Source organism: Tripterygium wilfordii, unplaced genomic scaffold, assembly GCF_013401445.1.
Source record: "Tripterygium wilfordii isolate XIE 37 unplaced genomic scaffold, ASM1340144v1 ctg31, whole genome shotgun sequence".
Taxonomy (NCBI): domain Eukaryota; kingdom Viridiplantae; phylum Streptophyta; class Magnoliopsida; order Celastrales; family Celastraceae; genus Tripterygium; species Tripterygium wilfordii.
Genome location: NW_024056289.1, coordinates 67633 through 82079, shown reverse-complemented (window position 1 = coordinate 82079; position 14447 = coordinate 67633). Strand labels below are relative to the sequence as shown.

Here is a 14447-nt window from a genome sequence, read left to right as displayed (position 1 = left end):
ACGTCTCTGACCATTCTTCTACTTCTAACTTCGTTCTTTCATCCTTTCAATTTCTTCATATTATAACAATCTTTGTTAGGATACACAAAAATATACTACTTGCAATATGGTCATTATTAATTAATTTGAAATGCTCATATATATAATTAAAAGTGTGACTTGCATTCTCCATGTTAATAGGCAAAAAAAAAAAAAAAAAACCCGTTAATTTTATCGCAATCTTAAGTGTCATAAACGTTAATAAGCTTATAAAATTATCTGTCTGTTTGGCAGGGTGAATCTACATATTATACAGTTTTAAGTTTAAATTTCTTTTTCATAACCTTTTCATTAACATTGAAAATTAATCAAATCATTCTACCAAAACCACCCTTGTTTTGTTTTGTCGGTGTTATACTAAGAACAAGTAAGTAGGACAAGCCAGATATGTTGAGCTATAAAAAGTAGAGAAATCCCGTCTGTGGAATGGAATTACTTGTAGTTTCGACCAAATCAAACACATTAATTGGAGCAGCATTGATGACTGCTCCATCTGCTGTCATCCAGCATTTCTTGCTCTTCAATAATGATTGCGCACATGGTGGGTCTGGGTCTGGGTCTGGGTCATATCAAACTTAAGTAGATGGTCCAGTAGCCCAAACAAGCCCGACCTCATCGGCTGCCCAAGTGCCTATAGGGGTACTGATAACGGGCTGTGGATTTTTTTTAAGGCTCGACTTGGGCCAAGGAGGACAATATCCATTCAAAAAAATTCGGCCTTAAGAGTCAAAGCCCACATCTACAAAGAAGCACGGCGAAACCGGGATTTGGATGGTCCAGGTCTCAATTCCTGACTCCGATTATTCCAATCTGTCTTTATTTTGGAGATCGTCTTTGCTTGATAACCATCAATGTGCCGGAATTGATTCGATTATAAATATGCAATGGCTTTGCGAGGGTGAGAGGGAGACTTGGCTTTGCGAGGGTGAGAAGGAGATTTGGTTAGAGCCCGTAAATCATACCGCGTCCTTGACGGAATATTGGATGTGGATAGATAATAGATATTATTTTTTATTTGATTGAGTGGCGATCATGAATTTAAAAATCCCAACACTTGATAATTGCAATGATTTAGGATATTAAAAATCCATGAACATGAATCACGTTGGCAGCTGGCACCATCAACTTTTACTTATCATCCTCCACCGGGGCTCATGTTCCATGTGTAAATAGTTAATTAGTAGCTATAATAAAATTGACAAAACACTAATACACCTCATTTTCCATGAATAAATAGTTAGTAGCTATAATAAAAGTGAAAAGCAGTGATGGTTAATATATAGAGTCCAACGCAGTAAAAGTGTACAACACTACGACGTCCGCTTGCTCCAGAATGGTTTGCCTCTGTAGTTTGGTTTGTTTGGTCAACCATTCTCATACCAGCAGCAGCAGCAGCTTTGATTCTGTTCCACCGGAGAAAAATCCAGGACCACCAGGACACCAGGATTGGCCTATCTTTGGAACATTTTCGATCTTGGATCCGTACCTCATCGGACTTTTGTACAATCTCCGATTGAAGTACGGACCAGTAATTTGGTTAAAACTGGGGTCCATGGAACACCATGGTGGTTCAATCAGCAGCAGCAGCTGCAGAGCTATTCAAGAATCATGACCAAGCATTCTGCGACCGCAAGTGTTTTGTCGCACTCACAGCTCATAATTACAACCAAGGATCACTTGGAGTTTGCCAGTTTGGCCCTCACTGGCGTCCTCCTTCGACGTCTATGCACCATGGAGTTACTAGGCACCAAAAGAATCAACGAGACTGCTCATCTCAGGCGAAAGTGCGTCGACAACTTGATACGAAACATCGAAAGAGGACGCCAGCAGCAGCGCGAGCACGAGGAGAAACAGGGGGAGGTGAATTTGGCTCACTCCTTATTTCTCATGTCGTTTAAATCTGATTGGCAACCTTGTGCTTTCACGCGATCTTTTCAGCTCATCGTCGAAAGGAGGACATGATTTCTTTGTTGCAATGAACGCGTTCATGGAGTGTGCTGTGAAGCCGAATTTGTCAGATTTCCTACCATTCCTGAAACGGCTGGATCCACAGGGGATCATGAAAAATATGGAACAACATTTGGGACGAGCCGGTAAAACATGGTATAAACGGTTTGTTGAGGAAAGGATGGAGGAATACAAATCAGGTAGAGAGAATAAGAAGCAGGATTTCTTGGATGTGCTGCTGGAGAATGGAGGAGATGGAAAAGATAAGATCTCGGTCACAGCCTCGTCATACTTGTACTGGTGAGTAAGTATTGCAGTGGGTTTAAGGGGTTTGGAGCCCCATTCTTATCTGTCTGTCAACCCAGGGCTGACAAAAAAGCAGTCAAGATTTACGCTCACTCAATTATTGATGCAGCGCGAGATTATAAGACGCAGAAAATCAAACACACCAGCAAGAACACACTCTTCTATAATCCTCGCTTCGGCACAAGCAAGAACTATAGGTAAATCAGCTCACGCGTAGGCGGCCGTATTTTATATCATAAACTCAATAATAATTGTTCAACTCAAAAAACAAGCCAAATAAATAGGTCACGTAGGAACTCTAAAAGAAAATACTTAAAGACATATCTGCCCATAGACACTTAATTAAAAAAAAGGAAACAAAACTAAGTAAAACTAATAGTTAAATAATTAAAGCCTGCACGTCCGTATGTTGTTTCTTAGCCACAAAGCTTCCTCCCACGTTGACGATCAAAGGCCTCCATACAATGTAAAGCAAACTCTTCAATCATATCTACATCAATTATCCAAAGGATATACTGAGTTGAGTGGTTTTTGATCACAAAAAAAGGCTCGTTTAAATGAATAAATTGGCCATGTTAAACTTAACGACTGTGTAATTGTTTCAGGAAATGTTTTTCGCTGGGTCGGAGACTACAAGTAGTGTGGTCGAATGGGCAATGACACATCTACTATGCAAGCCGGAATCAATGGAGAGAGTCAAAACAGAGGTCCTGCAAGTTGTTGGACCAAATAGAAAGGTTGAGGAGAAAGACATGGATGAACTGCCATATTTGCAGGCAGTAATCAAGGAAACACTAAGGCTGCATCCTGCAATTCCATTGCTGATTCCACGAAGTTGCAGAGAAGACACCAGTTATATGGGTTATCAAATACCGAAAGATACAGCGGTATTTGTCAATGCATGGGCAATCGGAAGAGACCCGGATTGTTGGGAGGATCCACTGTGTTTCAAGCCGGAGAGATTCTTAGGTTCCAAAATTGATTACAAGGGACAGAATTTTGAGCTGATTCCATTTGGGTCAGGAAGAAGAATATGTGTTGGCATGTCATTAGCTCAACAGGAAATTCAACTCGCTCTGGCATCGTTGCTTCACTGTTTTGACTGGGAGCTCGGCACCAATTTGAGTCCAGAATCAGTGGACATGAGTGAATGGTCAGGGTTGGCTGCGAGAAAATTCATTCCCTTGAAGCTAATACCAAAGAAACGAATCATGTGAAGACAAAAACTATGATTGTCGAGTAATTGCCAATAAAATGATTGTGTGGCCTACCCAACTCTTTATCTGAAGAAAGCTATGATAGCTCAGTAAATCAATGGAACTTTCAAAATCAATGAAATTTATAGGTGATAATAGTAAAGATCCTAGCAGATCCCAGTTATTCCATCAGTATAGTTGGAAAGAGAATTCAAATGAATTCGTAGATTCTACAAATGCATACAACTCAATTACTGAGATAATTTGAATATTAATTGCTGAGATCTCTAGTGAATCTACGGGGACTTGCGGCGTTATGGTGCACACAAAGTCGTTAATTTCAGGCCCCCTTGATCCTTCATTTAGAGTCGTTAATTCCAGTAGCACAAACAAGCCGAATATTTTTTCTTTTAAGGCTCAACTTGGGCCGGGGAGGAATAATCCGTATCGATCGTTGTGCATTATTAGTTGAGGTGATGAACTGATGATTGTCTATTTTTTATAGTGTAAACGGGCTAGTGAAAGCCCATAACAGAAGTAATAAAATCTTGCAAATATAAAAAGAATCCACCATATCTAACACCTTTTACGCCTTAAGGATATAAAGGATATTTCATAAGTATGGATATATATATATATATATGTATATATAGTTATATACAATACCTGTCTACTTTGATTGATCAAACTTCGAAGTAGCCGCGCCATGCATGTGTTTTCGACTGATATCATTGTGACATTGTCTTTACATGAATTATTATTTTTTGGCTGACTCACTCAACAGTTGTTTTACCAAGAAAGGGGAAAATACAAACTAATAATTTGCTTTGAGAATGAAAATGTCAATATAGGGAATAGTTTCCTGATCTTGTCGGTTGAATGAGTGACAGTTTATAATTGAGTACTAAAAGCCAAAGAAATATGGTCACTTGTGATCCTTAGAAAGGGGCGGTGACCCCCTTTGAGAAATTTATATAAAAATTTGTTCTTATTAGCACGTCCTTCTTTAGTTCAGTGGATGAATTGGGCCTTTTAGTAAGCAAAATATGATGTTTTGTAATAATTTTCTGTTTAAAAATAATATAAAACAAAATCCCAATCCATTCTTCATTGTCTCTTCAATCCCTGTTTTATTCTCTACCATTATCCACTTGTTTATAGACTCATAACGCTAGTTTTACCTTTATCTATTGCAATTGTAAATTGAGAGCTTTTTTCTACTAGAAGATTGTGAAGTGATGATTGCGAAAACGGATGAGAGATGAATGACTTAATGATTATATAAATACCTAGTTATGCATATTGAGAGAGAAGTGTAATTATTATGTAATACTATCAAAAAATATAAATATAATTTTCCAATTTTTTTTTAAAAAATACTGTATATTTGAGCCCTATAATTGAGCTATGGAGCAGAGCCCCGGCACACCGCGGACAACAGTTTTTAATAATATCTAACTGACAAACACATGCAGAGTGATCAGGATATACTATTTTTGGTAAGACAATGATAGTTGTAAGTAATAATATATAATACTGCCAAATTACTTTTTGAAAATGAAAACGTCAGATATGGAATAGGATTCCTTATCCTGATATGGTCGTTTGTGATGTTCCAAATATTTGAATTAATATTGAGAGATTGGAGGAAATACAATATTGTCGAAGATGTAGCAAAAACTTAATTGTATAAATACTTGTGCTTCAAGTTCAAGTTTCAGAATAAAAACCCTAATAGGAGCAATAAGAAGTAGCTAGACAAATACATCATGTCTTTCTTTGGTACGTTTTTAATTTAATTATGTTTTCTAACTCAAATTAGTACTGCTAATGCAATGGAGCTCCTGTATTTTCTTAATGGTGCTGCAGAATGCTTGGCCATGGTTGAGGATGGTAAGCTAGAGAATATATGGAGGATCAGGTAAAAAAAACCACATATATATACATATGGTCATTTTCAGTAATAGTTTTATTTTTACTGCTTGTATTACACTTCTAATTAATTTCCTATAATATATATTTTTTATTATATTTTTTTTGAGCCATTGGTTGATTGTCAAAGACTTTGCATGTCCCTGACTTTAGGTCATGGGTTCTAGTCTCTCCTCCTCCTGAATATTCATAAGGAGGTGTGTGGGCTTAGTCTGCCCCTACGTGGTGCCTATTGACACCTGTACTTTCCTAGGCTTGATCTGGTGCCATGTTAGGCTAGTGGGCTTTTACTGTCTATACTTCGGTAGAATAAAAGTTCGGCTCGCTCAGCAGTTGGTTTATGTTTCCAAGAAGGAATATATTCCATGTATAATGTTGGTACAAATTACATGCAGACAAACTCTCATCAGTCATCACCATGATATATACTATGATATTAGTATTTTTAGCATTTGAATAGTATAATACCAACTTGTTATTGAGTATGAAAATGCCAGATATGGAATATATTTCTTATCTTGATTATTGAAAAGAGTAATAATTTATAAGCTTAATATTACTAAATAATTGAGTACTAGAAGCCAAAGAAGCAACATGGTCGCTTGTGATGTTCCAAATATTTGAATCACTATTATTAGCAAATACTTGTATAAGCACTTGTGCTTCAAGTTCAAGCTTCATAACAAAAACCCTAATAGGAGCAATAAGTAGTGGAGACTACACGTACGTACGCTCACAAATACATCATGTCGATCTTTCTTTGGTACGTTTTTAATCTTTCTAATTTGATTATATATGTTTTCTTTCTTCAAATTAATGTTAATGCAATGGAGTTCAAATGCTCAAAACAGATAACATCCGATTTAACAATTTTTTTAGACTAATGAGGACCAACATAATCTCTGACATGCAATATTAATTAGATTCTGTACTACTCAGTTTTTTTTCCCCATAATTAGTAATTTTGTCTATATTTACACTACATTTACATATATACATAGTATTACATCGATCGGTCAAATATAAGGATAGCTAGCTAGTACTGCTCGTCTCTATAAAGTTTTATACGGGGATAGATTGACTTGCATAAATTTACAAAACAAATTTTTTTTAATGGTGCAGAATGCTTGGCCATGGATGAGGATAGTACGCTAGAGACGATGAAGAATGAGGTAAGAACATATATTATGCTTCTAATTTATATGATATGATATTTCTCAATTTCATGTGATAAATAAAACCGAAAAGTATTTTTAATGCCGTAAGTAATTAAATTGTCAAATATTGTACATGTACAGATGAAAGAGCTAGTGAATGGCGTGAAATCGTTTTTGGGTTCAATGGAAGATGGAGATATGAGCATTTCAGCTTATGACACAGCTTGGGTTGCCCTAATACAAGACACCAACCAAACTGGAAGTACTCCACAGTTTCCATGTTGTTTAGATTGGATCGCCCATAATCAATTGTCGGATGGTTCATGGGGTGACCCTCGTTATTTCTTGTTGTGTGATCGGATCCTCAATACGTTAGCTTGCGTTATTGCTCTCAAGACGTGGAATATTCACCCTCACAAATGCCAAAGAGGTAGCTTAGCTAGTCAATATATATATGTTAACACTTACAACTAGTGAAATAGTTTTGCAAATTTTAAGGAATATCATTTTTAATTTGTGGCAATAATTAATTGATAGGAATATCATTTTTGAATGAGAAAATGAGTATGCTGGAGAAGGAGAATGAGGAGCACTTTCTTGGCGGCTTTGAGATTGTTTTCCCTTCCATTCTTGAGATGGCTCGGAAATTAGGCATTCAACTTCCTGATGATCATCATACTTGTTCAGCCTTGCAAAATATCATATTCAAGAGGAACCTGAAACTCACAAGGTATATATATATGCAACATACACCTTGTGAATACTTTAACTAATTAATACGGGATACTAATTAACAATGTATATATATGTGTGTGTGTGTGTGTGTAGGATATCAAAAGAAGGGATATACAATGTGCCCACAACAGTACTCTTCAGCTTGGAAGGACTGCAAGACATGGATTTGGACTGGGAAAAGATTCTGAAGATGCAGAGCAAAGATGGGTCATTCTTGTCCTCCCCATCCTCCACTGCTTATGCATATTTGCAAACTAAAGACCAAAACTGCTTCAAATATCTAAACAAGGTCGTCCAAAGATTCAACGGCGCAGGTAAATCAACTTAATTTCTAACTTTACTGATTCCCTGGTGCATGTAGCTATATATCTAAATTAATTATTTTGTATTATATTGTTGTTGTAAGCCCCGACGATGTATCCAGTGGACTTGTACGAACGATTGTGGACTGTAGATCGCTTGGAGCGCCTAGGAATCACTAGATTTTTCAAGCGAGAGATTGAAGAATATATGAATCATGTCCACAGGTGTGATTGTGATATCATACATACATATATATAGTGATATTTACCTTCTAGCAGAAATTAACTGAATTTTCAATATGTAGGTGTTGGACTGAGGATGGAATATCCTGGTCAAGCAATTTCCGACTTCACGATATTGATGATACATCTATGGGATTCTACTTGCTTAGATTGTATGGTTATGAAGTTTCTCCAGGCAAGACGTGTATATTACATACATATCATAAATTAATTAAGTAATTTTAGACTATATTATTAATTTATAATGGTGATTTAAAATTAGGTTTTGTTTTGATTTGTATGTTTGGCAGATGCATTTGGGTATTCAACGGAAGGGAAGGAATTCAGATGCTATTTAGGACAGTGGAATGAGGCAATCAGTGTAATGTTTAACTTGTACAGGGCTTCCCAAATGTTATTTTCGGGAGAGAAAATTCTACAAGAAGCGAAGAAGTTCGCATCCAAATTCTTGAGCAGAAAACGAGAAGCTAATCGATTCCTTGATAAATGGATTATCCTTAAGGACTTAGCTGGTGAGGTGCGTATTTAACTATTCATTTGATCATATTTACTAAATAAAGTTAAATATTAGAAAATGGGTTGTTCATTGTTTGAACAAGATTGGATTGGCATTGGACGTTCCATGGTACGCAAGCTTGCCTCGAGTACAAGCGAGATTCTATGTGGACCAATATGGGGCTGGAGATGTTGTACATATTGGCAAGACTCTTTTCAGGTAATTAATTATTTATTATTTTAATTCCACACACACACACACACACAAATATATATATATATATATATATTTAATTTAGTTTATTAACATCTATATATGTATATGTATCACAGGGAGCCCTTCATTGACAATGACATGTACCTACATCTTGCAAAGCTTGATTACAACTATTGCCAGTCATTGCATCAAATCGAATGGAACAATATCCAAAAGTACTAACCTATATATATATATATACACATACTTTTCTACATATATATTGACATGAATAGATATAATATTATGCAGGTGGTATGAAGGATTTAAATTAGGAGACTTAGGGGTAAGCACAAGAAGTCTTCTTTGTGCATATTTTATGTGTGCAGCCAGTATTTTTGAGCCAGAAAGGAGGCGAGAGCGACTCGCTTGGGCTAAGACTGCAATTTTGGTGGAAACCATTGCATCTTATTTTGATAAGGCAGACAACTCAACAAAGCAAAGGATGTCCTTTCTTAGGGAATTCCAAAAATGTAAGAGTTCAAGGCAAGACACTAAAGGGATCAGGTGAGTGACCACATTGTTTTAATTATTAATTAATTAAAACTTTGATTTTGTGAAAATATTAAAATTCTAATTTAATTGAAATATAATTTTCAATACTAAAAATTTTAAAACTATTTATTGAAGGTTGGAGACAAACGATACTACACAATTAATACTTATCTGGAAGCTACTTGAAACTCTAGATCAGTTTTCTCTGGATGCATTGGAGGCTTATGATCAGGACATTACTCACCATCTCTATCATTCTGTGAGTTCTTTTGTTCTTTATTACTAGATGTTTACACCAACTTTCGTAATTACATTCCCCCCCCCCCCCCCCCCCTAATTACATGTTGATCACCATTTTATATCAAATTAATTTGTAAGTACATATATATAGTGGGAAAAATGGTTGCTGACATGGCAAGAAGGAGTGGGACGAGGAGAAGAAGCAGAACTAATGGTGCAAACGATAAATCTCATGGCCGGACATAAGGTCTCAGAGGAAAGTTCAAAGCATGGTCCTTTTTACGAACGACTCTTCAACCTTGTTAACAAAATTTGCTGTCAACTATACAATCATCGGCAATCCAAGTACAAGCAAGAAGAGGTAATTAATTACGTTGCTAAATATTTCTAACAACTTAAGTAGGTATGCGAGATATGTATATATATATACATATGTACACATACTGTCCTCCAATAAGACTAATAAACATTTCTGTGAGTTTTTAGACACATGACAATGGTAGAGACCCTGCTATCATCGTAACGTCCGAAATAGAGCAAGACATGCAACAACTTGTGCAGATGGTACTCAATCATCATGATGGCATCAACTTCAATATGAAGCAAGTGTTTCTCTTGGTCACAAAGACCTTCTATTGCAATGGCTTTATTCATCCAAAGATTCTGGATTCCCACATTGCTAAAGTACTCTTTGAGAGAGTTGATTAAACTTTAATTTTAGTCATTATTAATGTAAGCAGTACTCTTGTCTCTCAAGTGTGAGAGAGATTATCCTCCAACAAAATTGAACTCCTTTGATTTGTGTTTTTGAGTCATTTATGTTGGTGTATTTTAAATTGAATGAAATATAATTAAGTATTTAATTTGTTATTTTAATCAGCCTATTAAGTATGTTATCAGGAAGAAAAAAGAAAGTGTGTTTTCTCAAGTTTAATGAGAAACTTAGAATCTCAAATTGAAAAGGAGAGAAGATGTACACCACTTAATAAGGAGGAATAATTGTCTTGTTATGAAAGTTCGGATATGAATCCAACCCGTGGGAACAATGAGAGTGGGGAAATTTACGTTACGAATGTTACAATCTATTAGACTCGTAGTCACTCAAATCTCCTTAAAGGTACTGTTACACTTTAAATATGTCAAGTCATTAGTGAATAATGTCTTAGCAGTCGGGGGACACAAAGAGAAAGCAAATGAAAATAATTAAAAAAATATCGAAGACAAATTGTCCCAAAGAACATCTTAACTAGTGATACATATATGTACAAAATATATGACCGGCTAAATGAAAATATCTACTATCTAGTGTTGAATACGAAATCCTATAAACAAAAATGTAAAAAAAGAAAAAAAAATTGAACCAAGAACGCAGAATACCTAAATATCAATTGTTGAATATGAATAAATATCCATTTTGGTTATTGAAAGATATGACTCGTTTCATATCGGTTATCGAGTTTTTAAATTTCTCAACTCGGTGAATCACTAGTCATTTTTTTATCACGACATGTCACCTAGTCATCAGAAAATGATGCGTGACAGTTGGAGTGTCATTTGGCGTCGCCAGAAGTCCACGTCACATTTTTTTTACACAATCAGCACCATTGACATGTTTTTTTTTTTTTTAAAAAATCAAGTCCAATGTTGATGATCTAAGTTTAAAGGGATAACTGAAATACATGCGATTCAGTGAGAATAGTAAGAAGATAAATTCTCCACCCCATTCATATGATAGACTAGTGCTTCGTTTATTAGGGTGAGATTTAGTTTTAATGAACTTTATACTCTGAAAATTCGAGTGGGATATTATGTGTGTAAGGTATGTGTACATCTTGTATGTCTTCGATCCCGTTCATACGAGAGTTTACAAGTATTCTTTTTTTTAAAGAAAATTTTGAGATATGATCATGTGATTCTCTTTTTGGGAGCTGTGATCCCACGTGAAATACGTATTAGGGTAGCGGTCCGTTAATACATACGCGTTAGTGTGTTGGGTGATGTAATTAAACATGCAACTTGGACTGCTGTTGTGTCTTGACATGGCTGATATTTCGCTAGGGAAGAAAAGAATGAGAAATTATAATTATATGCATGGTTGTCACAATTATTGCAGTTTCAAACATTATCCCTAGTCAGTAGGTCACTGATTGTCTGCACAAAGGCATGGTTATTTGTTCAAGAATACATCGTCAATGATGCATATATACCGTCTATATATACAACAGATTAAGAGCTATTTAGCTCCACACCTCTGCTCTTGAATTCACTCCTTGCTTTGCCTCTTACTTGATATTCTTGCATCATTAATTTCTTTATTCATGGCAGCAAACGCTCAGCCGCAGAGCTTCCGCCCGTCAGCAAATTATCTCCCACCTTTTTGGGGTCATAGTTATTTTGCATCACTTCCCTCAAACGACGCGGTAACCATATAGCTCTTTAGTTAATGGCTTTCCATGCTAGTTTTCTTGTTTGATTTCTTAGACTGTGCTTAATTACTTCAATATGCTCTTTGTGTGCTTGAGGCCATCAGACTAGCTATATAGGTCTCCTCTTTTGTTCTGCAATTTTTGTAGAAAAATAAAGAACACTTCATTGTAGGAATTTGAATCATGTACAAAGCAAATAGAAGAGTTGAAAATCCGAGTGAAAGAAATGCTAACAGACTCTACCAGCAATCCAGTGGAGATAGTCAGACTGATTCATTTGTTATGCCGTCTTGGTTTATCATATCACTTTGAGAGTGAGATTGAAGACCATCTCCAACAATATTTTGACCACACCATGGCGAAGCTTGTTGAGATAAATAACTACAACCTAGAGAAGGTTGCACTTGTATTCCGAGTATTTAGACAATATGGCTACAAAGTGTCTTGTGGTAAGTAAATAAATTAAGCTTAAGCTCTTAATTTCTTCTTAATTATATAGTTACGTTTAACATGTGTTGGTTTAAATGGAGTCTGAATTGATTGTGAACAGATGTTTTCAACATGTACAAGGAAAATAGTACTGGTGAGTTCAAGGAGAGCCTAGTCAATGATGTCAAGGGCATGCTAAGCTTGTACGAGGCTGCCCATTTAAGGATGCATGGGGAGGCTATTTTAGATGAAGCTCTTGCTTACACAACTACTTTCCTCCTTAAGTTGGTCGCAAATCAAAGTGATGACCGCCTCGCCAAACATATACAATATGCCTTGGTGTATCCTTTTCACAAGAGCAGTGAAAGATTGGCTGTGAGGCAGTACATAGATTCTTATGAAGAGGATGAGTCTTGCAATGAGATGCTGCTCAAGTTTGCAAAACTGGATTTTAATCGACTACAGCTCTTGCATCGAAAAGAGCTGACCCATGTCGCAAGGTAAATGTTAATATGGAAGCCAAATAGAATTTGAAAATTAAGATATGTGTTTGACAAAAATATTATATGTTATTTTGTGCAGGTGGTACAAGGAAATTGATTTTACTTCAAATTTTGGTTATGCAAGAGAAAGAATTGCAGAAAACCATTTGTGGCTTCTTGGAACTCACTTTGAGCCACAATACACAAAGTCACGAATATTTGTCAACAAAGTCATAACCCTCGCCACGGTGTTAGATGACATATATGATGTATATGGTTCAATTGAAGAAGTCAGATTATTGACAGATGCAATACAGAGGTATTATTGCCTCGAGTCCCAACTTGTTCCTCAATTAGAGTATTTGCATGCTTGCTTTATATTTTTCTAGTTTTTTCGTGGGTTGAACTAGATTAACATTCCATTTTAATTTTCTAGGTGGGAAATTGGCGCAATTGATCAACTTCCAGACTATATGAAAATGATCTATAGCACTATGTTGGATATTTATCATGGATTTGAGAATGAGCTGAAAAACGAAGCAAGATCTCACTTAGTCTCTTATGCCAAGGATGCCGTACGTGTGATCTCACTGCAGCTTCTTCTACCCAACTCTATATATGCATGCTTAAATTGCTACATGCATACATGTTTTGCTATTCATCTATCTTCACTTCTTGCCTCTTTATTAGATGAAAGAATTGGTGAGAGGCTACCATCTCGAGGCTGAGTGGTTCCATAGACGCTGTGTTCCTCCATTTGACGAATATATGGAAACTGGATTAATCACGATCACGTTTCGTGCATTGCTGGCACCTTCTTTTCTAGGAATCGACAGTGTAGGGGCAGATGCATTTGAATGGCTGAAAAATAGTAAGATTCTTAGAGCTTCACAAGCAATTGGTCGCCTCATGAACGACACAGCAACACGCAAGGTATGATTGTATGACTGCAGTAGTTATTATTACATAAACCATAAAATCCTAACTATCTAGCTAGTAATTAACATGCTTTTGTGTTGCAATAATATCTCTGTAGGTGGAGCAAAAGTTGGGACATTCTGCCTCCAGCTTACAGTGCTATATGAATGAAAATGGCGTCTCTGAGGAAGAAGCAATCAAATATATCAGGGAAGAAGTGATTGAGAGTGCGTGGAAGGATATAAATGAAGAACAGATGAGGCCAAATATCGTCGTCCCAAGGGAGCTTCTGATGCTTGTTGTTAACCTTGCACGCGTAGCACATTCGTTTTATAATGTTAACGACGTATACACAAACACAACATATTCAAAAGAACATGTCAAGACCACCTTCGTTGAGCCATATCCCATATGAGAGGAATAGCAGATGCAAACCAAACCAGACCATCGATAGTAAATATTGCTATTGGCACGAATAAAATGTTTCCCGTGTGTAGATTTATTATCATGCACTGTTGCATGTGTAATGAATTGAGTAAGAAGTAGTTTTCGTATCTGATCCTATTAATGATTTATGTGTCAAAGTTTCGGAAAACTTTCATAACTATAATTTTTTTTTTTTTGAATACAAGGAGAGAGGTAGGGAGGTTCGAATTCAAAGAACTCTATGAGATAGTTTAGTGTCATCTGAACTATTCGTGATTCTAGAATCGTAAGTACTTTTTTACATGCGTGTGAATTAGATAATTTGTTATGTCAAACAAGGAAAATAACCAAACCAAACCAAATACACCAAAAAAGCACTCCCAATCCCAATTTCGGTCGACCTTGAAGCGAGGATCAATCTCC

The 14447-nt window shown here is 36.2% G+C and overlaps 2 protein-coding genes and 1 pseudogene across 2 annotated transcripts; all 3 read left to right on the top strand.

Moving 5' to 3' along the window:
- The first annotated feature begins 465 nt into the window (after positions 1–465).
- LOC119994934 lies at positions 466–3677 on the top strand (annotated as a pseudogene).
- Positions 3678–6718: 3041 nt separating this feature from the next.
- On the top strand, positions 6719–10111 carry LOC119994944 ((-)-kolavenyl diphosphate synthase TPS28, chloroplastic-like). The gene is made up of 12 exons (XM_038841284.1): positions 6719–7007; positions 7115–7307; positions 7406–7626; positions 7719–7839; positions 7920–8032; positions 8148–8374; positions 8457–8572; positions 8686–8784; positions 8861–9115; positions 9239–9362; positions 9495–9704; positions 9830–10111. Exons 1-12 carry the CDS (start codon positions 6719–6721, stop codon positions 10049–10051), a joined length of 2190 nt encoding a protein of 729 aa, XP_038697212.1. The 3' UTR covers positions 10052–10111.
- A 1271-nt stretch (positions 10112–11382) lies between these two features.
- Positions 11383–14013, top strand: LOC119994933 (probable terpene synthase 6). The gene is made up of 8 exons (XM_038841277.1): positions 11383–11437; positions 11669–11763; positions 11942–12218; positions 12320–12698; positions 12781–12999; positions 13117–13255; positions 13371–13613; positions 13717–14013. The coding sequence occupies exons 1-8, from the start codon at positions 11383–11385 to the stop codon at positions 14011–14013; spliced, it is 1704 nt and encodes a 567-aa protein (XP_038697205.1).
- Positions 14014–14447: the final 434 nt, after the last annotated feature.